The following is a 24,120-nucleotide window of genomic DNA, read 5'->3' on the forward strand; positions in this document are numbered from 1 at the left end:
GAAGGGCCCAACAGAGTATAACTTGATCTTCTTGTCATGGAGAATGCGGTAAGAAGAAATAAGAGCTCCAGTAATCCCCTTGTTGACATCTGTAGCGACATTGCAGGTTTTCAATGGGGATTTTTCGAGTTGAACTTTACAGTCTGTGAGCTTTATATTATCATCATTGAGCCCTAAAACAGAAAGTAATTTAAAGAAGTAGCCCTTTGCATCACTTGCACCAGTCAAGCACGAAATTGGTGGTGTCCTGTTCCCATTCTTGTCCAAAGCTGCACAGGTTATCCGTGCCACCGCACCTATATATACTCACCAAATAAGAGCTCTTAATCAGAATTAAAAGAGTATTTTCTTTAAAATGGAAGATTGATAAAGCGTGTTGAGTGATATTAATTACCTTCAACAGGGACATAGCTCGAACCCGATTTGCACAGAACAAGCCCTTCAATAGCAATTGCAAGTGGATTTTCCAGTCTGCGGCCATATCCATAACCTGGTTTGGCGGTGTCTGGTTTTGGGAGAAGGCCATAATCTGGCTTGACAGTCTCTGGTTTGGGAGCGGTTACCTTTGGTTGTTCAACGTTTGGTTTTGAGCTGTACTCGCGATCCTCAGGTTTCAAATTATCTTGTTTTGATTTAGTACCATATCCTTCAAGTTCGACATTGTCTTGCTTGGATTTCGGGGTATACCCATCTACAGGTTTCCAAGTCTCAGATTCAGATTCAGGTTTTGGGCCGTAAACAGAGTGATCAATCTTCACATTGTCTTCTTCAGGTTTAGGTTTTGGGCTGTACACATCTTCAAGTTTCTCAGTCTCGGCCTGAGGTTTTGGGCTATACCCGTAGTGATCAGGGTTGACGTTGTCTTCTTCAGGTTTAGGTTTTGGACTATAGTCATTATCAGGTTTTACATTGTCTGGTTTTGGTTTAGGGCTGTGGCCATCTTCAGGTTTGGCAGTCTTGCATTTATGTGCAGGGCTATAGTGATCATCAGGTCTTACATTGACAGGTTCTGGTTTAGGATTGTATTTGGACCCATCTTCAGGTTTGACACTTTCTGGTGTAGGTGTTGAGCTATAATCAGCAGCAGAGGCAATGACTAGAAATGACAGAAGAAGGATAGATGAAGAGAAGAAGAAACGAGTGGATGCCATAGGTATATGAAATATAACCGTGCAAGCTCAAATGAAGAAAAAAGGGAGTATGTGTTATTAGATTGGGACTAAGTAGGCCATATTTATACTGAGTGAGTTAGGAAATTAAGAATAAAGTATAGGAATCAAATAGATAGAGGGGAAGTATTAAGTATTAGGTATATGCCCAGTTGGCATTTTAATGAAGTGAACGTGAAAAGCTTAATTACCTGAAGGAGTCAGCACATCGATCAGGTGCGACGTGACGACCAAAACTTCAACCAACAACCCTTGATTTGTCAATCGTTATTATTATTATTATTATTCTTCAGGTAAGGACTCAGATTCTACCATTAAAGGGATCAAAGAAAATTTTTCAAAAGTTAGGAGAGTCAATCAAGAAATATAATTACACCATTTTATTAGGTGACTTAGATTTTTTTTTTTTTTTTTTTTTAATCACAAGTAAACCATCTATTTCAAAAACTTAAGAGAAAGAAACAAAGAAAATAATTTTTTTCCCTTAACGTAACACCCAAAAATCAAATCTTGATAACTGAGGTGAAAGCAAGTATCCAATTTATGAAATAAGGACTCGTTTGACATCGCAATGTAAAGAGCAGACTTTAGAAGTTAAATAAAATAGAGTGTAATTTTGTTGGCATCGTAGATTTTTGAAATATGATATTTTATTTGTCAAAAACTGATTTTGAATTTTTTTTTTTTCTAAAATTAGGCCGATAGAAACAATATTGCAAAATTTTATTTATTATTTCATTTCTATCCCTTTTTCCCAAATAAAATCATCTATCAGTAATAGCAGTAAATCCAAACTAGCCTTGAGTCTACCTTTAGAATTCTGGGGAATGGACTTGAATTGTAAAATTGCATAGAGGAAAATGGTTCAATAAAATGCATCAACTTATTAATTAATTAATCTATTCTCAATGAAATTAATACCAGCTTAACATTTTAAATTGAAAAAAAAAACAAAAAAAAAAAAAAAACACATTAAGACATTATTCCCTTGCAAAAAAATTCAAAAAACAAAAATACGAAGCAGTAAGAAAAATTCAAGGTATAATATAGTGATAAATGAATATACAATTTAAAATTTTTGAGTTCCCCTAAAAAAAAAAAAAACCGTTCTTTGGAAGTTGGGAATATGAAAAATGCACAGTTCCCTATTCTTAATTGCGTTAATTTTTGGTGCGCTGTTTCTGGTAATGGGATTTTCTTTAAGATATCATGGTCTTCTTGCAAAGGGAAGATTGATTCAGGTTCTGACCCAATGAAAGCGGTTTTATACTGCCATTTCAGAAACTATGAGGAAATTTTTCCTATTCCAAAACGACACCACTTCTTTATTTTGATTTTGTCCTGGTACAAAACAGACACTTGTACATATACTGTATACATATTCAAATTATACTTTCTGGAATTACATTAATGGAACGAGTATACAAGAGAATAGATAACGTAAACCAATTGAGCTTATTAAATGCAGAACTCATTACAATTCCCTTAAATTCAACAAAAACTATGTTACACACATTAATTCCAATCAACCCAATTAAGAATTTAACAGAAGAAAAGAAAAAGAAAAAAAAAAAAAAAAAGAAAAAAGGCCACCACTAAAAACAAATTTTAATAGCCATTATTATTTTCTTCTGGGGTGTAGAAGAAAGGTCCGACAGTATACAATATCATGTTCTTGTGATGGAGGAGACGATAAGACGAAAGAAGAGCACCAGAAATGCCTTTATTAACATCTGTTGGAACTTTGCAGTTCTCCAATGGAGAGTCTTCTAAGAATGCCTTACATTCTGTGATCTTTAAGTCATTGCTGATCTGATAAGGAAATAATGTGGCAAAGAAGTAGCCATTTTCATCAGTTGGATAGCTCAACACCGAGAAAGGTGCGATTTCGTACCCATTCTTTTCCACACCCAAACATGTAACTCTTGTCACAGCTCCTACATTTAATCGTACAAGATCAATACCAGTTCTTTATACTTATGAAGAAACTGATCGGCTGCATAAATTACATACCTTGGATTGGTTCATATTTGTTGCCTGATTTGCATAAAACGATTCCTTGAATGCCTATCGGGAGTGGCTTTTCTTTAATTTCTGAGTTTTGGTAAGTGAGGACTGGTTTTGGGGCATCGCCATAATCAGCCGAAGTGATGGCTGCGAGTGACAAGACAAGCAGCAAGGGTGCCAAAAAGAAAGGGATGCCGGAGCCAACCATTCTATGTTCGAGTACTTGATGTGGTTAACGGCCTACCACCACGCCTTCCTATAAGGATGATAGTCTATCTACATTTCTTGATTTTTAGGGCAAATAAACAGAGTGATTAATTCATTGGTTGCACGATATAAACCAAAATCAATTATAACCCTATCAACGTGAAGAGCATAACTTCAGGTCTATGGGTTTGGCAGTAGAATTGAATTCTATGGAGCACCAACATTTTAATTTTGAATATATATATATATATATATTTTTTTTTTTTCTGGTGTGGAACACTTCTTTAATGTCATTCATGATATTTACAAAACACACATATTTGTATCGCATCAATATCATTTCTGGTATCTATATGTGTATTTATATATGTAGTTTATAGATTGAATTTGAAACACAACCTCTTCCGAATTACTTAATCAATTTTGATTTATTAAATTTATTTTTAAATAAATTAAAAATTTTCAGTTATTGGTTAATCATTCCAATTTCACCAATTATCCACTAACCAGTGTTGCTAAAGTGATTATGATTTGATAATATATAAAAAATCCATTAACTATTTAGTTTTAAATTTATAATGAAACATCAATAAGCACCCTAATCAAGATTCTAATTTTTACTACTTTATTCTTCCTTTCATTGTGTTTGGATTTTGGACCGCATGCTTGATTTATTGGGCTGGGCTTACGACTTCTTGTTATCTTGCTTGATTTATCGGGCCGTTCCTAATTAGAAAAACAGCCACATGCTGCCATGCATATATAATATAATAATAGCCCACGAGTTAAGACATATCCAGCGTGCTTAGCGGTTTTTACTTTTTCACTACTCGACGTAAATTACCGTTATGCCCTATTAATTAATTGATTATACATATAATTATGTTAATATTAGGTTTTGACCTCTATTTTAAAATTGTCTCTACCTGTCTACCAAATATGACATAGCTTATTTATGGCAAGTGGTCTAAAGGTCGAAGTACGAAAATCTTATGCCCAGATTTGCTTGACAAGTTAAATAGTCTTATCCTTTAATTAAAAATTACTTGCGTGCCGGTTAAAAAACATACACTTAGATTCTGTTGCACAAGTTAAAATAATTTCTAATAAATTATTTATTTTCACTTTATGCATTGTATTTTATTTTATTGAATCTATTTAATGACATTTTGAATCAATCAGCTGTGTTTTAATTAGTCTTCTTACTAATACGAGAAGTGTGATGTTTCAAATTTGAATTTTCTCAATTACACGAATTTTTACCAATTTAATGAGTCGAGAAATGTTATATCTATCGTATACTCTACCTGTGTTATTTAGGAAAAAAAATTATTAAAAATTAGGCTAAAAAATTGTCAAAAGTTACTAAAGTAAATTTCTGAAATCACCCTGCATATCCCAACAGTAACCAACTTAGCATTTACTATTTTCCAATAATTTATTTTGTCTGACTCAGCAATTGAAGAATTATAAAAAAATCGTAATTTTTCGAATTTAACCAAGCCCATTGCCACCCTAGCCTAGTCATCCACGCAAAGACCAAAACAAAGACGGTAAAAGATCTTAAAAAATGGAAAGGAAGGCGCATCCGAAGAACCTTCCATAATGCCAACTTGTAACAGCCCCGTCTCATTTCCTCCTCATACATAAACCCCCTCGTCTCTTTCATTTTTACTTACAAGTTACAAATTCTTCACACTTCTCCTTAAACCCTGTTATTATATCAACACCTTAAGCATTTTCTGTACTCTAACCCAAGATTACTTAGCTTTGGTAAAGATGTGTGGCGGTGCTATTATAGCTGATCTCATCCCTCGCAACCGTGGCCGTGGCGTCTCCTCTTCTGACCTCTGGCCTGAATCCGCCTTCTCTAAACTCAATCCCTTCCAGTCTTATCCGAGCTCATTCGGCAACCATGATTCGTTCACTCTTAAAAGATCCCAACCTGCTTCAGGTAATTGACTATGCTCAATTTATGTTCTTTCTCCCATTCTTTGTTTAGGTTTTAGAGAAATTGGTTTTGATTGAGGAAATTATACAAACAGGTGATAGGCAAGTAGAGAAGACACCTAAAAAAAGGCAAAGGAAGAACTTGTACAGAGGTATAAGACAACGACCCTGGGGCAAATGGGCAGCTGAAATTCGTGATCCAAGAAAGGGAGTCCGTGTTTGGCTTGGGACTTTCAACACTGCCGAAGAAGCTGCGAGAGCTTACGATAGAGAAGCGCGTAAAATTCGAGGCAAGAAAGCCAAAGTCAATTTCCCTAATGAGGATGATTCCTACACCATTTCTCAAAATCACCTTAACGGACATAATCATAGAAACAATCCTCCTTTTTATCAGCCTCTCACTTGTAATTTCAACAACACTCCCAAAAGTTATGATTTTGGGTTCGGTTACGATTTAAACCATATTGGATCTTATAATTCAAATGGTATGAACACCGAACCTGTTATCGTTTCTGGCGAAGAGATTTCTGGGTCTGGTTCAGAGGAGGAAGCCTACTCACTGATAGGCAATAATTACATGGGCGAAGTAAAAGTTAAACAGGAAGAAGAGAAAATGGAAGTGGAGAAAGTGAAAAACAGAGAGGTAGTGATAGTGGACTTAGAATCAGAGCAGCAAGAGAGCGAGCTGCAGAAATTATCAGAGGAACTAATGGCTTATGAGAATTACATGAAATTTTATCAGATTCCTTATCTGGATGGGCAGTCAACGGCACCGAATACGGCTCCTCAGGAAAGCGTTGTTGGAAATCTCTGGAACTTCGACGATGATAGTGTTGCTGCTCCGGTAACGTCTTCTGCTCTCTAACAAAGGAGATCGGCGATCGTTTTTGGTTTTGTTATGTTGTTAAATTTATTGTATTTTGGTGGGGCTGGGAATATGTAATTATGGGAAATTATGATTTTTTGCGTTATGCTTTTCATATTGTTTGTGATGCGTAAATTTTATTTTATGTTTTAATGTCTAAACAATTGTATTTATGTAAGCCTCTTTGAAATTCTTCCAATAATAATCAAACTGATCGATTCAGTAAAAAAAAATAATGGTTAATTTTGCAAACTTAAAAAATGGATAAAAATAAATAAATTAATTTAAATAATTATTATTTCTCTCATTCTTTCATTCAACAATTTAAGATCGATAATTCATTTTAAAAAATATTTAAGACCGACAATTGTATTAAATCAGCTTGCTGTAGATGCACATGTGGAAAAAAAAAATAATTTACATAAATTTTCATTTCCATTGATTAAATTGACATTTTATTGTGGTGCGACCCAAAAAAGTAAAATTACAGTGAATTAATTAAGTAATTTGCATCCTTTTAAAAGAAAAATTAAATAATTTGCATAAATTGTCATTTCATTAATTAAAGTAACATGTTATTTTTTATGGATCATTAGTCTTTTAATGAATCTAACATAGCATTTTATTTTTCCTAGTAGAAATATATATATTTTTTTTATAAAGTTTATTTTACTTTATTTTATTATTTGAAGAAATAAAAAGGTCAACAAAATAATTGGAGGCGCTAGTTGGAAATAAATGTAGATCGGAGATAAGGAAGAATTCGTGAGCGCGTGAATAGAAGGTCAAAAATGTCAAAATGAAATACCGACAAGGTAACAACAAAAGTTAGTTGCGGTGCGGTGTGGGGTACCTACCTAAGGAGTAGGAAGCGCAGCCAATTTTGAAACTTGCGACTGCGTTGCTGGTTTCGGGCTTCCATCCGTTGGATTACACAATTCACCGTGGGCGCCCATTGCATGAAAAACTTGTACGTTTCTGATGCGTGGCACAACGCGCTAACGCAATGCAACGTGCAGACTCTACGACAGTATGACTAGTGGGACCTATGGTACTGCAATCTATCCAAACATGTAATGTAACCAATAATAACAAAAAATTCCTCCTTTTTGAATTTTTTAACATTGTCAGCTATGGAGAGAATTGTTGGAGTAAAAAACAGGTTAGATATATGCCCTTCGCAATATTCATATTTTAATTAATTAATTGTAATTCTCTCTATTTAAATTTGATAATTTGTGATTTTTCATAAAAATTAAGAAAATAACTACTAAATCACTTCAATTTAAAAAAAAGAAATTAACTAAATTACTCATTAATTAATATCCGTTTAATTGAAAAAAAAAATTTGAATATCTAAATAAGGGCATAGTTGAAACAAAATAATCAATGTTACTTAAATTTTATAAAAATAAAATAAAAAATAAAAAATTATCAAATCAATATATATAATAAGTATTTTTTTTCCCTAGAAAGTTGACATGTGGCATATCCACTTGGTAGTTTAATTTGACATATGGCATATTTCTATAATTAGGCTTCCACTTGACATGATTTGATTTGAATTTATTTATAATTAGTGTTTTTGGTTTGATCATACAACGTATTAATGTATTGATTTGGATTTATTTTGAGTTAGTGTTTTCGATTTGATTTGATTTGATTATTTAATGCATTGTTTTGGTTTGAATTTGTTTTGAATTAGTCTTTTTAGTTTGATTTGATTTTGTTATTTAATGTATTAACGGCTTTAAATAATTATTATTAATTTTTAATTTTTAAAAAATAATAAAATTTAATAACAAATGTATTAATGACTTCAAATTTGTGAAGTTACCAAAACATTTCAACACTTTATTAGTGTTATTAATGTTTTCAATGTTTAATTTGATTATTTGTGTAGTTTTATTAGTTTTCTATTTATTTTTTTTAATTGTATAGCAATACACTTTTTTAAATTTTTAAATTGTTCACTCTAAAAAAACACTTTAACTTTCTTAAAAATACTATATATATAAATTGTATCGCTATATTCTTATGTATTTTTGACAAAAATGTATTGATCCCTCTTTTTAAATATATTATTCGTTTTTTTTTTTAAAGTTCAAAATTTCTGCATTTCAACTATTTTCACCAATGAGGTAAGTAGTACTTACTCAAACGTTTTTGGTCTCATTTTCTAAAAATTATTTAATATTTTTTTATTGTCTTAAACTATCTAATACAAGTGAAAAGTACGATATAATTGAAAATTTGAATACAAATAGAGATGATTGGAAAATAAAAGTAAGGGTATCACGATTGTGGGATGTGTCTTTGAACAATAGTGGAGATTTTACGAGTACATGTGGTATTGTTGGATGAAAATATTAAATATAATATTTTACATTTTTATTATTTGCATAACCAATTAAAAATAATGCTATCACTTTACGATTTAGTTCCTTTTACATAAATTATCGGTTTTAATTCAGCTGCAAATTAATCTCTTTTTCGAATATTTGTAATTCAATTCTTTTTTATTTTTCTAAGAAAAGCCCAGAATTAAAGTTTATACAACGAAAAAAATAAATATTGTTACTTTAAATTTTTTAAGATGAAAATCAAAAGATAAACAGACAGTTAGATTTGCAAGAACTTTTCATTTTTTACCTTTAACATTTAAATATTTTTAAACTTTAAACCAATATATTGAGGGGTAAATATAAGAATTAATCTTGAATTTAATATTAAAAGCTTTCATTATACAAATTAATTTTTAAAAAAACTAATTAGAATTAAAATTTAATTTCGACAAAATTTATAAAAAAAACCACAATTTAAAAAAACTGGTGCTTAATGCTAGTTTAATATAACGGAGGGAGGGAGCAAGTTAAAAGAATTCTAATTAATTACTATCAACTATTATTTGAAGTTATAAATAACACCAATTGAAGTCACCTTTATGGCTTTAACTAACACTTGAAAGTCAAATATAAGGAATAAAAAAAAATAAAAATTATAAAAATATGAATTATCATACGGTTGGGGATTTCAAATCTCCCAAAATTTTTACATTTTCAAACACTTGATTTCAAAAATAAACTAATAGTAGTAAGTCCATCTATATTAGCAAGTCGAACAATGTTACCAAACAATAGTATATTAGATCTTATCCAGAAATGGATTTATTTGTAGGCTCAGTATTGCCTACTACTGGAAAATTATTATCTTACCAACTTCAACAAACAAAAAAAGAGCAATAAGTAAATAAATAATATAAAGTTCCAATTTTTGCATCAAGAAACCGGAGACGGAGTTAAATCGGTTCAAAATGGTACTCTTTTTGTCTCAAAAAGATAGGTCACTCTCTATTTTCACACAGATTAAAAATGTAGTAATTATTTTAATTAAAGGATAAATTTATTCATATAAGCTTCTTATTATGTCATTTTAAATGACAAATGAGCAATTATTCGAACAATAAATAAAAATTAATGAGGATTGTTGAAAATAAGATAAAATTTAATAAGAATATAATATATAATTTAAGGACAAATTATAATGAAAAAAAAAAAATTATATTTTAGAACAAATAAAAAAAAGAAAGATTATCTATCTTAGGGAGTATTATACTAATTTTGCTCTCACCGCGTTCGTTGGTTCATTACAAATAGGGTGCTATCTGCAAAGACGCCTAAAGCCCAGCATGAGCCCAATCGGATTTTGAGTTTGTCCTTGAAATTTAACTAAACCTGTCCTTTCATCAAAATGAAAATACTAACCTGCGGCTACTCATATGTCTTTACAGAAGATTTTGTTTTTTTTGGAAATTGGAGGAAGGAAAATAATAGGTGAAAATAATACGAAATTGTTAATTTACTTTGTATGTTTTTTTTTTAGAATTATTATTATTATTTTTCACTGTTGTATTTGAATATAATAAATCAAAGAAAATAAATTTTCTTTAAAAAAGAACAAAATTTTAGAGGAAATAAAATGTTATTATTAAAAATTGAAAATTATATTCTCACTTAAATAATGAGGTATTTAAGAAATGCTTAAAATTTATTAATTAATTTGAGGTTATTTTAATAATTTAGTAAAAATAAGTGAAATCTGTTTTCGTCCATCATTTTCTTTACAAATTGACAGATTTAAAATAAATGAAATATTAGCTCTTTCAATATTTTTCTCCTCCATCTAAAATAAGGGAAAATACATTTCCCTAGACATTTTCCATATATAGTTGTTTTCTTTATTTCAAAAAGAAAACTCTGATCCGAACAGAATCATTGATTTGTTCTCTTTAAAGAAGATTTTTTTCGCCAACAGTTCAAAAACTTCCCTAGAATAACGATCAAGGGACAAAAAGAAAAAGTAATCACATGCAAGTGGCTCCACATGTCTACAGTCTACTGTCTGTAGAAATTAGCTAGAAATAGATTGAACACTAACCAAATTCAATCAGCAACCATTGAATTAACACTCCATTAGTAGACATATGCATATATGAAAAGAAACTAGCTAGAAGCTTACGTAACATACTTATTAATTAATTAATTAGGTAAATCTGCAAAGATAATGTACTGCTAACCAGCAATGGCAGCAGATTTTGGCAAAACATCATAATTAATGAGTTACTAATACGCGTAGCGGAAAGTTATAGCCATTGTTATTTTTGCCTAGCGAGACTCCCTCTCTCTCTTCCACTTCTGACTCATTTCGCAAATGGCTTCTTGCAAAGCAGTTACACCTTCAGCTATAAATACACACATTCACATGGAAACTAAGTATATCATTTTTTCTCTCTTCAATATACTTGATTTCTTCTCAAATGGGTACCTTTTGGTCTAGGGTTTTCATTATTTTTTTTCTCCTCTTTATGGCTTCATCGGAAACTGATACTATCCAAACTTTCATTGTTGGTGTTGAAAACGATATGAAACCATTTCAGTACTCTGAGTTGGAGGAATGGTATAGCTCTATCCTCCAAGGCCTGAATTCCAATTCCTTATCCTCAGGTCAAATTACTAATGAAATTCTTCATGTTTATAAGTCGGTCTTTCAAGGGTTCTCGGCTAGGTTAACTCCACAACAAGCACGAGCATTAGAAGAACGTCCTGAAATTCTTAATGTGCTTCCTAATCACGTTTACCAACTTCAAACAACCCATTCACCTCAGTTTCTTGGACTGAGAACCAGTAACAGCCGAAACAGTCTCTCCAGCGAGTCAAAATACGGTGCTAATGTTATCATTGGTATGCTTGACACTGGTATATGGCCAGAACTAGAGAGTTTTAACGATAAAGGCCTCGACCCTATCCCTTCTCGATGGAAAGGAGTATGCCAAGGAGGAGAGGGATTTCCCAAAACATTATGCAACAAAAAGCTGATCGGAGTCCGTGACCTCACTAGGACTGGCTCTGGGAAAAATTCCGTTAGAGACACTGCAGGCCACGGCACACACACGGCCTCCATTGCTGCCGGAAAAGCAGTCAACAACGCCTCGTTTTTTGGCCATGCAAAAGGCACTGCAGTGGGTATTGCACCCAAAGCAAGGCTTGCTGTTTATAAGGTATGTTCAGATGTTGGTTGTCAAAGCGCAGACATTCTTGCTGGCTTTGACAAGGCCGTCGAAGATGGGGTCCACGTGATCTCTATATCCATTGGTCCAACTTCGGCTCTTCCATTGTCTATGGACGTGATAGCGATTGGCTCCTTTGGTGCAATGGAAAATGGGGTAATTGTATCCGCAGCTGCAGGAAATTCAGGTCCATCATATTCTACTGTGACAAATATAGCACCATGGGTGATCACTGTTGGTGCTAGTACCATAGATAGAAAGTTCCCTGCTGATCTATTACTTGAAGATGGTACTACTATCAATGGAATATCTCTCTACACTGGCACTGCCTTTGGCAAGAAGAAATTTCTACCTTTGATTTTTGCAGGAGAATCAGGATCATACTGTTTTGCCGATACGCTAGAAGAGAAACTGGTGCGTGGCAAGATTGTATTATGTTATCGTGGTGGATCAGGTGTTCAAAAAGGGATGCATGTAAAGAAAGCTGGTGGAGTCGGCATTGTTGTGGCCGACTTGCCACATTCTGTTGGGAGTAGTTTAGCTGATCCTCATGTAATTCCTGGATTGGCTATCAACGATTCATCCCGTCAAGTAGTTCTAAAATATATTTCATCTTCTCTGAAACCACGTGCTAAAATGGTGTTTCATGGAACTCAAGTAGGGGTCAAACCAGCACCTATTGTTGCTTTTTTCTCATCTCGTGGCCCCAACGAAAGGTCTAATTATGTGATGAAACCTGATGTGATTGCACCGGGTGTTCAAATTTTAGCAGGTTGGACTAATGCCACGTCTATAACCGAATTGGATGGTGATAAGCGACACAGCGAGTTCAACATAATATCTGGCACGTCAATGGCCTGCCCACACGTGTCGGGTATTGCTGCTCTTTTGAAAGGAGCCCATGGTGATTGGTCACCGGCTATGATCAAATCGGCAATCATGACAACTGCGTATGCAACTGATAATGGTGGAAATCCAATACTAGAAGAAACCCACCACAAAAAGAGTACGGTATGGGACATGGGAGCGGGACATGTCAATCCAGAAAAAGCCCTTGACCCTGGTCTTGTATATGATCTGAATACTGATGATTACCTGAACTTTTTATGTGCGTCAAGTCTGAGGAAAGAAGAAATCAAAGTTATCACCCGAAGATCAGTAAACTGCAAAGGACGTAAGCGCGCTAACCCGTGGGACCTGAATTACCCTGCAATTTCTGTTGCTTTCGACGCATCAAAGAGCACCAAGGAGATTGTGGTTAGTAGAACGGTGACGCACGTCAGCAACGAAGGGGCAACCTACACAGTTAATATAAAAAAACCAGAGGGTGTAATTACAATCGTTCAACCTCAAAAGATGGTATTCAAACGTAAAGGTGAAAAGATGAGCTACAAGGTTCGAATTGTGAAGAAGAAGCATGAAGCCGCAAGCGTGCCAAGCGGGTTTGGGCAGCTTACGTGGACAGATGGGAAACATCTAGTTACTTCACCTTTAGTGGTGACTTGGCTTTGATTACTTAAACTATTTTGTGCCAATACTTCTATTACCAAAATTATAGTCTAATTTAATTATAGATAAATAAAAGTTTTTTTAATAAATTATATTTTGTAGTTTCTCGAATTTTATCTTTTAGTATATGGTGATATAGAAATCAATATGAGTTTTTTGAAAGGTATTACTCATAAAATAATATTTCACCTTATTAATTTTTTACTAAAACAAATAAGTGGACAATTAATTCATAATGTCTATTAATTTTCTATCTAAACATGAACTATTATTCATCTTAAATTTCATAATTAATTGTCAATTTGTATAATAATTAATTTGATCTTTAAAAAAAAAATATTTCAAGGATCACTTGGAAATTGAGAGTGGCCAAATACATTTAAATTTTATTTTTTATAAAAAGTAAATAAGTTATTCCGCACAATTAATTTATGATTTTTATTTATGGTTAGGGCTTTATTGAGTTGAGTATGATGAAATGATTATTTTAATTTTCTCAATTTTAGCATTTTGAACAAATTATATTTGAACTAGTTACTTTTCACCATTTTTTAGAAATTGTTTGTAACTATTATTTTTCAATTTATATATACACTAAGTGCGGTTTGGACTATTAATATTTGTTGAATAAAAATTATGATCAACATGCCTATGTTTTGGTATATGGATAGACTAATACACCAAGCCAGTTGGTTACTCTTTATCGTCTAAGAAAAATTATCATAATTTGTTATTATATCATCCTTTTTGTAGTGAAAAAAACACTACCACACTTATTTATACCAAATGATTTTTTTGAATTGATTTAGTGTGTAGTGCAATTTTTTTGAATTGCTCCAAAGCAAGAAAATTCTACATAGGAATTTAAGAAATTAGCCATTGTAAGACCTCAGGCCCAGAAATGAGTAAACATGGCCTGCCAGATTAGTAACATAGGCCCATTAGAAGGAGAATTATTTTTCAGCCCAATTCATAAAGAGAAGAAATATAAACCCTAAAAGGCCCAAAATGTCTGAAACCCTAGGGATGCAGCGAAGAAGTCTTGTGGTATATATATGCGCTTAACATTTCCTTCTCTTATCTCTCTGCAAATAGCAGCTACCACCAGAGAGGGAGAGAGAGAAAGAGAGAAATGGTTTCGCTGAAGCTCCAAAAGCGGCTTGCCGCGAGCGTTCTCAAGTGTGGGAAAGGGAAGGTATGGCTCGATCCCAATGAAGTCAACGAAATCTCCATGGCCAACTCTCGTGCGTTTCCTACCTCTGTCTCTCTTTTTTTTTTTGTTCCTTCTCTTTCTGTCCATATATCATTTCCCTCCGTTATGGGATTAAGATTTACCTAGTGGATTGTGTGTGTGCGCTTTGCCTGTGTGAATGATGTTTGGCGAAAATGGATTAGGATTTTGCATCGTTGCTGTACAAACTGTTTTGTATTTCTGCCAGTAGCTTGCGATTGGGGCTCGTTTTGATTGATACAGTTGTTGGATTAATGGCTTCATGTTCGAGAAATATATCAAAACTGGTTGGTAAAGTTTGATGTAATGATTAATGTCCATTACCAATAGTGTCAAATTAAGGATCCTAGAAATCTTTCATAATGTATTTCTCAATTAACTTTCCTTCCTCCTACATCACACACACTTAAAACGACCGGGTTGCTTCTAATATTGTTTGCTTTGTGCATTCATATAGCAGAAACCAGCATTTTTCACGAAGTAAATAACCAATAACGTTTGTATTATGTTGAATCTATTACTCAGGTGACAAAGACTGAAGAAATAATTTCCGAGTCTTACAGACTTTGTAGTTGTCAATTAGTTTGATTTTCATGTTTTATACTTTCTGCTCACTGCATTTTGATATTCACTTCATTGCTTTGTTGCTTTGGTTGTTAACCTTCTATACGTGGATGATATTGTTATCTCATTTCGTGAATTATCATTATTATTTTTGTCCTATCCTATATATCAGGACTTCACATCCACTGGCAAATGATTTATCTCCTGCGTTACAATATTGTGTTTAGGTGCATTTGCTTCCTGTTATCTATTTGTTTGTTAATGCCATTTATTGGAACAGCAAATTGAACATCTGTGGGATATGCACAAATTCTGGTTGTATTGGGAAATTTTTTGCCAACTAAACTTTCTTTGCAAAATACAGGCCAAAACATAAGGAAGTTAGTTAAGGATGGTTTCATCATCAGGAAGCCAACAAAGATCCACTCCCGATCTCGGGCACGTCGAATGAAGGAAGCCAAAAGAAAAGGGCGACACTCTGGATATGGTATATTTTCCGCCTGACTAGTATATATTTTAGAAATTGAAATTTGTAAATTATGAATATGTTCTTTGGCCATTTAGTTAGTTATGGGCTGTATTGAGCTATTTTTCAATTCTGAATCAGTTGATATTCAGAAATAATGATACGAGTTGAACTTATTAAGAAATATGCATTGCTGAAGTACATACTGGGAAGTTTACTGGTTTTCATTAGTAGACTTTTCTCATTGTGCATCTATAATATTCATTTCTATAAATTTCCATTAACTGTCAAGCTGCAATGGATAATTCTAGGTAAGCGCAAGGGTACAAGAGAGGCTAGGCTGCCAACAAAGATTCTCTGGATGAGAAGGATGCGTGTTCTCAGGCGTCTGCTCCGCAAGTATAGAGAATCAAAGAAGATTGACAAGCACATGTACCATGACATGTACATGAAGGTGAAGGGTAATGTCTTTAAGAACAAGCGTGTTCTTATGGAAAGTATTCACAAGTCAAAGGCTGAGAAAGCTAGAGAGAAGACTCTGTCTGATCAGTTTGAGGCTAAGAGGGCAAAGAACAAGGCAAGCAGGGAAAGGAAATTTGCGAGGAGGGAGGAACGATTGGCCCAGGTATGCTTTTAATTTTAAGCAATTTCTACTCTGTGATTTTGTATATTGAGGTTCATTGCAGTTATTCTTGTATTAAGGGGATTTTGAGATGTGTCATGTTAAAATTCTGTTTAGGGTCCTGGGGGAGAGAAACCTGTAGCTGCTCCGCCTGCTGCTGCATCTCAACCAACTGAGTAAGTACATTTGATAGAATTTTAAACCTGTGAATAAGCCCAGTAATCCTTGTCTGATGTATTTTTTTCCATTTACTTTGTTTTTCAGGGGGTCTAAGAAATCCAAGAAATGAGATCCAGAGGTTCTGACATTCTGTTGTTTGAGCAGAATAGTTTTGTTGATTTGGTGTGGTCTTTTGTTGATTTAGACTATGTTACTTCATATCTTAGATGGAAGAAGTTTAAAATATTGGCACTATGTAGCATCAATTTTCGTTTATATGTTTATGCTTTCGTTATATTTTGATTTGATTCGAGTATTTATTGCTTCATGATATTACGATGAGACGAGTGGGGCTATGAGGACCTGTATGGTGGCTGTTTATTTAATCATCTTTCTCTGTTTTTCTAGACGGCTGGCCTCAAATCTTCTACTGAAAAATTGATAAACCCTGTATATGTTTTAAGATGCATAATCTGGCCAAATTCCAGGAACTGGTTAAATCATTTTGAGGAATGTGTTTTGGCCTCTTTCTCATAAGATTTTATAACACGGAATCTATGTCCTATAAAGATTTTATATTATGAAAAAAGTTTTTAATCTCTTCAAGTTAGATTATAGATTAAAGTTTTGGTAGTGATCAAGACTGAACTGAGTGGGCTAATAGTGTAGAGAGATTGCTTGGAAATTCCCTTCTGAATTTTCCTTTGTGCTAGAAATAAGAAAATCGAATTGATTATGCTTTTGTCGACATCATCTTTATAATGCCTGTCGTGAATTCCTGCTATCCGACTATCCTTTTCAGCTTCTGCTTGTTGAAAAATGCATTTATAATACTGGCTATCTTGTAACAACAAATCAAAATAATATTAAAGTAAAAAAACACAATAATTGTTTAACCGGTCCCATATTCGAACCTCTAATGCTACCACTTCCGTGAAAGATCCTCAGTAAATTTTATGCCTATCAGATCTAGTGCTAATATGTCTAGCACATGCTATGCCAGTGCCAATATCATTTCGTTCGAGCAAAGCACATCATAAACGCTGTAGATATCAAACTCATGAATCATGAACTCCTATCAGAAACTTTCACATTATCATTGTAACCGTACAACTGTATATTCGTCTGTGGAATATACTTTTACTGAAATGTACTATTTTGCCTTCAATATATTCAGGCTTCAAAGAATTAATTCATCAACTTAGCCCCAAACAAGAAATACATATTGTCATTTTCGCGACCTCGGTATCATTGTCGTAATATCTTGATATCTGCTTGCATTGGTATCTAAAGACTTCGCTGGTAACGCGGATTTAAAAGAGCCATCCCGTCACCATCTCTGAATAATGGTTTATGTCCAGAGAAATCTGCACTTCCATGGTTTGCTCGACCTCTAGCTGCAACTTGGTGAGTAGACAAATCACGGTCACCTGGATTGCTGCAAAGCCCAAGTCTGACAATGAATGTCGCATTGGTACCTTTATCAAGGCCTTCACTCTCAATCCATACATGGCCTCCCATTAGACTCACAAACCTGATTAAATTATTTGAAATAGTGTGAACACAAGGAAAACAGATTACATAAGGAAAATGCAATACAAGCAAAGGATAAACACAATCTCTCTCTCAAAAAAAAAAGACAATTTATACTGGTCAAAATATTATATTAAGAATTGGATGCTGTTTATGCAGTGTATTTGGAATATTATTTGTAGCTCTACCGTTTGCAGATGGCAAGTCCAAGTCCTGCACCGCCATTATTTCGGCTTGATCCCTTTCTTGGCTGAGTGAATTTGGTAAAGAGGAGTGGGATATCTTGTGGGGAAACACCACAACCAGAGTCCTTCACCTGCAACAACCAATAGGATAGGGTGAAATAAAAACCATACTTAAATTCAAAGAACCGCAATAACAGCAAACCAATGCTTGCTTGACAAACTAGCTCATATGTAAGAACTTACATATAGATGAGGCTAACATAACTAACCACGACATAAATATAACAGCATAAGCAGACCAGACTGCCACTAAGCTACCAAAATAGAAACAACAAACCAAGAGATACCTTTATATGGATTCTAAGATTATAACAGATTCAAACTAAAATTCCAAGCAAAATTCAAATGCATTGATCAACCTGTACTCTTAGGTAGAAGTGGCCATCAGTTGACATTGGGTAAAATTCTGGAGGTCGCCAGTCTCTTAAAGAATCTGGTTTTGCAACAGAAGCAATAATTGAAACATAGCCCTCTTTTGTGAACTTGACAGCATTACCTACTACATTTAAAATAGTTTGCATAAGACGTTTCTCATCAGCTACAGCACACACAGGCAAATCCGGGCTTATGATCAATGTCATAGACAACTTCTTCAAGGATGCAATAGGCTTTATCAAATTAACAACCTACAAGTTCCAGACAGAGAAAATGAATAACCACACTGTCTCTATATGAAAGAGAGTGGTAAATATATATAACTGTACTAGTAAATATTACAGGAAAAAACCAGAGACTTTCACCTCTCTGAAAACTTCATGAAGATTGAACATCCCAATTTCTAACTCCAGGCTGCCATCTTCAAGTCTAGAAAGATCTAAGACATCATTAGTCAGTGTTGCTAAAAGGTTACTACTCTTTAGTACTGTTTCAATCATTGCTCGTTGTTCTGAAGTTAGCTCAGTCTCCAAAACAAGTGAAGACAATGCAATGATTGCATGCATTGGTGTCCTCATTTCATGGTTCATGACAGCGAGGAAATCATTGCGAGCATGAATTGCCATTTCTGCCTCTCGACGAGCTGATTTCAAGGCAACATTCTGTTCCATGAGCTGATCACGTGCCCTCATAGACTCTTCCAGTATAGCAGCATGTGAAAGAGCAACTGCAACCTATAGGAATATCCAAAAGGATTTCAGAAATGGAAATCTTGTTCTGTTCTCCAAGTTTATATTGAAAGCTTATGCACTTACAATATGTGCAAGTATTGCATGCAAAAGACACATGTGATTCGCATCATTCTTAGTTTCTCACATCTCTCAACATACCATCATATTATCACAGGTAGCAAGAAACATGAATTAAATCTCTAGATTAAACAAATGGATATGGGACAGCAAAATAAAAAGTTATCTGGCAATTCTATTCCGGCTTCGAAATTAAGCAAAGAGCCATGGAAGACCTGGTCTGCAACAACTTCAACTAGGTCCAACTCATGGTCCCGCCATTTTCTAGCACTGTCTGTAGGGAGAATCAGAACCATGACTGCATAACTTTTTGCAGAGAGATCAGGCCAATCGTTGATTTGGAAATTTGAAAGATGTAACAGGGGAACACGAACAGCAACAACCTCCGGTGGTTTGTATCTGCCTACGAGAGGTCTGATCCTAGCCAATGGACAGGTATAAGGTATACAAATTGCTTGGGCACTGTTGAAGACTTCAGTGACCATTGGATGGTTTATCGGCACGGTAGTTCCAACTTGTATTTGGTAGTTTAGGGTATGAGAAAGTTGCAGAGTCAACTCAGACCGCGATGGCATCCACAAAGCACATTCCTCTAGTCCTAAGGTCCTACCCAACTCAACAAGAGTAGTCTTCAATATAGTATGCCTGTCAAGTGTGCTTCTGATTTCATGAGTCAGCATTCTTACATGCCTTCCAGTTTCTTCCTGTGTAAGAATAAGTCCCATCTCCTTGTCAAGTTCTTCAGCCTTGTTCTTAAGAAGTAATTCTCGAGTTTTAACACTCAGTAGATCAGGAATAATGTGAACAAGCATCAAAGCAGTTGCACATGATACAATGGCACAAGAAACTTTTGCAATAGTCATCACCACGGCCACGGCTTTAGAATGCATAGTGAAGGTCCACAAGTTTATGAAGTGGGTTGCCCCACAAAGAACAATAAAAGCACCAAATTGCATGAGCACCCATCTGTATGGGAAGAATGCAGATTTTTGCACAAAATATATGAGCTCAATGGGTATCGAGAAGTATGCAAACGCAATTAAAACATCCGATATATACTGATATTTGACAAGAAGTTCCTCATGATGCCATTGGTTATCAATGCAATCACAGGACTCCATTATTCCCAGATAGCCAGAGTAAATCTGAAAGGCATCACAAAGAAAATGTCATGATAAATCAATCAGAACACGTAGTAATAATAGTACCAGCAGAGCAATGTACGACTTTATAAAGTAAAAATGGCCATTCCCACTTCCAAAAAAAAATTATTAGAGAAAACAAGAGAGCAAGCATGTAGAACTACGACATGAATCTCTTTTCCTTTTCTTTTGTTTTTCCCCTAGCTTGCTTGCTTCATTATTTATGATATGCCTTATTATGTATGTTCAGGATTAGAATCTAATCTGTTACATACAATTCAACGGTGACTGTAACTCCACAAGTGTCTTATACGCAAACAATTTCCATTCATATTCTTTTTTAAGGAGCTAAAAAACCTCAACTGATCCTCAATAAGAAACAAAAAGTCATAACCTTCTCCAGTGTATTCACTATTATTACTGCACGATTGAAATTTAATCAATCATACCAACTTGCTTAGCATCAATTTTAAAAATTTAATCCAAAACCATCCGAATAGTCAAATAAACAAAAACAGATTCGAAGTTGAAAAATAATGATGCTTATAACCAAAGATAGTTGTAGGCAAAACATGATTGAATAAAATTCACAGTTGCAAACAAAGAAAGTCTTGATATTTTCTTTGATATCCTCATAAGCAAAGCCATCAACGTAACAAATAACCAAAATTAATAAAAAAAGATGAAGAAATTCATAAACAGTGAGAACAAAACAAGAAGACAATCTTTACCAGATGTAAGGAAGAAGAAGTGAATGGTGAGAGATGAGTTCTAGAGGTTTAGGCGTTCGATCTGAGCCGTTCATTATCAAATAATGATATTACTCTATCTCAATGTCCGAGTCTGGTAAAAATTTAGGGGAGCCAAAACCAAAAGCCGTGAGAGAAGCAAAGCAAAGCAAGTGGAGACAGAAAGTAAGTAAAGTGGAGGGAGCTGCCTTAAAGCGTCACGGACGATTAAGTTGACACACGAACTCAAAATCAAATTGACACGTGCCAATGTTGGCTCGTTCATGTGATGTTCGCACGTGCAGATCAAGGATTAGGCATCCCAGTTTGGCAGCCAGTTGATTGATAGTGTCCTTTAAGTAGGAAAGTGGGCCATCACCCAACTCCGTAACCTAATTCGTTGGGTAGTTTTTTTTTTTTTAAATAATTAAAAAAAAAAAAGAATGTGAAAACGTTGACTTTGAACTAGAAAAATTCATATTCATGATCCGATGTTGAATCAGATGAATCCATAAATAAATTATAAACATGAGAACGTAAAGCTGGTGTTGAATTAAAGGAATTCATAATTAAAATTTTCAATTTTTTTTAATTTAACATCTTATATTATGAGATATTAAATATTTAATTACTTAGACGCTTTGTTTGTTTTTTAAAATAATTTGCAGGAAAATAATTTGCGGAAAAATATTTTTCAAATAACTTATTTTCTATTGTTTGGTTATAATATTAAAAATTAATCAAAAATATTAAAATTTTTATCTTAAAAGACCATAAAAAATATTAAAAATAATATAAATTTTATAATTTAAAAATTTTATTGTCAAATATCAAAAGAATGCAAAAGAATATATATGAATTATAAAAGCCGCTGATGGCCGGTAGTAATGGTTGGTGGTAAATGATGACTGGTGGTAGTAACTATGATGATTAAAAAATATAAATTTATAAAATTTGTCAATGTTTGAAAAATATTTTACTCTCTTGAAAATGAAAAGTTATTTTTCTTAAAAAAATAACTTAATTTTCTTTAACTAAAAAAATATTTTTCATTGACTTATTTTCCTAGGCGCCCTAAACAACGAAAAATTATAAAAATATTTTCATGTAAATTATTTTAAGAAAACAAACAGACCCTTAATTATTAATTTAAAGATTTTCATAATTGGTTAAGGAAATTAAAACCACTATATGCCATAATAGTGACAAAATAATAATAATAATAATTAGTATGTTTGGTTGAATTATTGGAAGAGAAAAGAAGGGTATATATAGTATAGCAATTAATTAATTATAATAAAAGGTGAGCGGATAAAATTATTTGTGGTCGAGTTTAAAATTGAATTTCCTTGAAATGACATGCAGAAAGTTTGTAAGATAAAAAACAAGAATTTCGATTGAATTTCCGCAAACTCAAATGAAAGAAGCAAACAGGTGGCGACAAAATTGTAATCCATTGTATTACTATTGGCGATGCATCTATGAGAGTTCACGCGCCCATGTTCGGCAGCCATCATTCCTTTGAGATGCATAGAATCGGGTCCAGAAATGACAACAACTGGTACAACTAGCATTGTCATAGACATAGTTGGACAAGCACTGGAGAGCTTTTCTGTTAAGAATTAATCTCAAATAATTCCACAATAACCTAGATCATGCACACCACTAGATTCAACAAAATAGATTGAATAAGAAAAGGTTGCGTACCTGACATCGTTGTTCGTCGATCTTGATGTGTAGAATTAGGTTTGCAGCCTTCCAGAGAATTGAAGAATCGATTTTGCGGAAGCAGTACGAAAGGAACGTAAAACTGAATCGTATTCAACTCCTCTGGGGACCACGACCTTTATATACCTGTAGGGTTAGTACAATTCCTATTTCGGTCCTTTAACGAAATAGGAATTATATAATGGTCTCTACACTTAATATCTATAATTAGTTGATACCTCAATAGTCAATTATTCACAATCAAGACCACATTTGAAATTGACTTTACAATTGGACTGCTGTACATATTTAATTTTACATATTAAGCCCACAATAGAAAATTAAATCCAACAATCTCCCACTTGGGCGAACATATGTTAAATAAAATACATACACCAAAATGAGCTCAACAAACGCAGTCATACAAGGTATCCAAAAACAATCTCGTCCATTAGTTATATTGATAAAGAGCTGAAGAAACATTCGCCATAGATCTCATGACTAAGTTCATCATCAACTACATTACCAATACCCCTAAATGACATAGATTCATTATAGAAGTGTAGCATGAAAACTACATGTAATGTGATCATCATGTCTGTTTCCAACTGGTCACCAACAAAAGTGAGATCAAGCAAAACAATAATAATAATACAGAGTGTAACCATCAACCAAAATGAGTACTCAACAAAATTTCATAATAAAACATATCCAAAATAAAATAGAGCATTCAAAAACATAATGTATGCATAAAGAGCAAACTCCCACTAAAACTAGACAGTCTCAAACAAAACGATACCCATATGAGCGGTGTGCTCATGGAAAACTTTCGGTATCACTGCCTTTGTAAGCGGATCCGCAATCTTGGAGTTTGTTCCAATATGCTCTAAGGATATCTGTCCACTCTGTACCCTCTCCTTCACAGCCAAGAACTTAATCTCAATGTATTTTGATCGAGAAGAGCTCCTGTTGTTGTTGGAGAATAAAACGGCTGACCTGCTGTCACAATACAACTTCAGTGGTCTTTCTATTCCACCTACTACACGCAGCCCAGTGACAAGGTTTCTCAGCCAAATAGCTTGATTGGATGCCTCATAAGATGCTACAAATTCAGCTTCCATGGTGGAGGTTGCCAGTAGAGTTTGTTTCACACTCTTCCAAGAAATGGCACCGCCAGCCAATAGAAAAACATAGCCAGATGTGGATTTTCTACTGTCTTGGCATCCAGCGAAATCAGAATCAGTATACCCAATGATCTCAAGCTGA

General features: G+C 33.9%; 6 protein-coding genes across 6 annotated transcripts; 3 read left to right on the forward strand and 3 right to left on the reverse strand.

Moving 5' to 3' along the window:
- Positions 1–6: 6 nt before the first annotated feature.
- LOC149496479 (uncharacterized) lies at positions 7–1,214 on the reverse strand (the record flags this gene model as incomplete). The annotated part of the gene is made up of 2 exons (XM_089721017.1): positions 395–1,214; positions 7–296 (listed from the first exon to the last, which is right to left on the reverse strand). Coding segments are annotated over exons 1-2 (1,047 nt in total), but the record flags the coding sequence as incomplete, so codon positions are not given.
- A 1,307-nt stretch (positions 1,215–2,521) lies between these two features.
- LOC105643299 (protein SEED AND ROOT HAIR PROTECTIVE PROTEIN) lies at positions 2,522–3,554 on the reverse strand. The gene is made up of 2 exons (XM_012228404.4): positions 3,183–3,554; positions 2,522–3,106 (listed from the first exon to the last, which is right to left on the reverse strand). Exons 1-2 carry the CDS (start codon positions 3,382–3,384, stop codon positions 2,778–2,780), a joined length of 531 nt encoding a protein of 176 aa, XP_012083794.1. The 5' UTR covers positions 3,385–3,554; the 3' UTR covers positions 2,522–2,777.
- A 1,377-nt stretch (positions 3,555–4,931) lies between these two features.
- Positions 4,932–6,376, forward strand: LOC105642565 (ethylene-responsive transcription factor ERF071). Its single transcript, XM_012227431.4, has 2 exons — positions 4,932–5,337; positions 5,429–6,376. The coding sequence occupies exons 1-2, from the start codon at positions 5,163–5,165 to the stop codon at positions 6,196–6,198; spliced, it is 945 nt and encodes a 314-aa protein (XP_012082821.1). The 5' UTR covers positions 4,932–5,162; the 3' UTR covers positions 6,199–6,376.
- A 4,598-nt stretch (positions 6,377–10,974) lies between these two features.
- LOC105642566 (subtilisin-like protease SBT1.5) lies at positions 10,975–13,384 on the forward strand. The gene has a single exon (XM_012227432.4). The coding sequence runs from the start codon at positions 11,015–11,017 to the stop codon at positions 13,274–13,276; it is 2,262 nt and encodes a 753-aa protein (XP_012082822.1). The 5' UTR covers positions 10,975–11,014; the 3' UTR covers positions 13,277–13,384.
- Positions 13,385–14,340: 956 nt separating this feature from the next.
- LOC105642567 (Ribosomal protein L19e family protein) lies at positions 14,341–16,610 on the forward strand. The gene is made up of 5 exons (XM_089721191.1): positions 14,341–14,517; positions 15,433–15,555; positions 15,846–16,159; positions 16,274–16,332; positions 16,421–16,610. The coding sequence occupies exons 1-5, from the start codon at positions 14,406–14,408 to the stop codon at positions 16,443–16,445; spliced, it is 633 nt and encodes a 210-aa protein (XP_089577317.1). The 5' UTR covers positions 14,341–14,405; the 3' UTR covers positions 16,446–16,610.
- Positions 16,611–17,376: 766 nt separating this feature from the next.
- On the reverse strand, positions 17,377–21,340 carry ERS1 (ethylene response sensor 1). Its single transcript, XM_012227434.3, has 6 exons — positions 21,151–21,340; positions 19,493–20,422; positions 18,834–19,202; positions 18,453–18,719; positions 18,037–18,164; positions 17,377–17,849 (listed from the first exon to the last, which is right to left on the reverse strand). Exons 2-6 carry the CDS (start codon positions 20,396–20,398, stop codon positions 17,603–17,605), a joined length of 1,917 nt encoding a protein of 638 aa, XP_012082824.1. The 5' UTR covers positions 20,399–20,422; positions 21,151–21,340; the 3' UTR covers positions 17,377–17,602.
- Positions 21,341–24,120: the final 2,780 nt, after the last annotated feature.

Source organism: Jatropha curcas, chromosome 5 (assembly GCF_041381405.1).
Source record: "Jatropha curcas cultivar XTBG-Jc1 chromosome 5, XTBG_Jcur_1.0, whole genome shotgun sequence".
In the NCBI taxonomy this organism is placed as follows: domain Eukaryota; kingdom Viridiplantae; phylum Streptophyta; class Magnoliopsida; order Malpighiales; family Euphorbiaceae; genus Jatropha; species Jatropha curcas.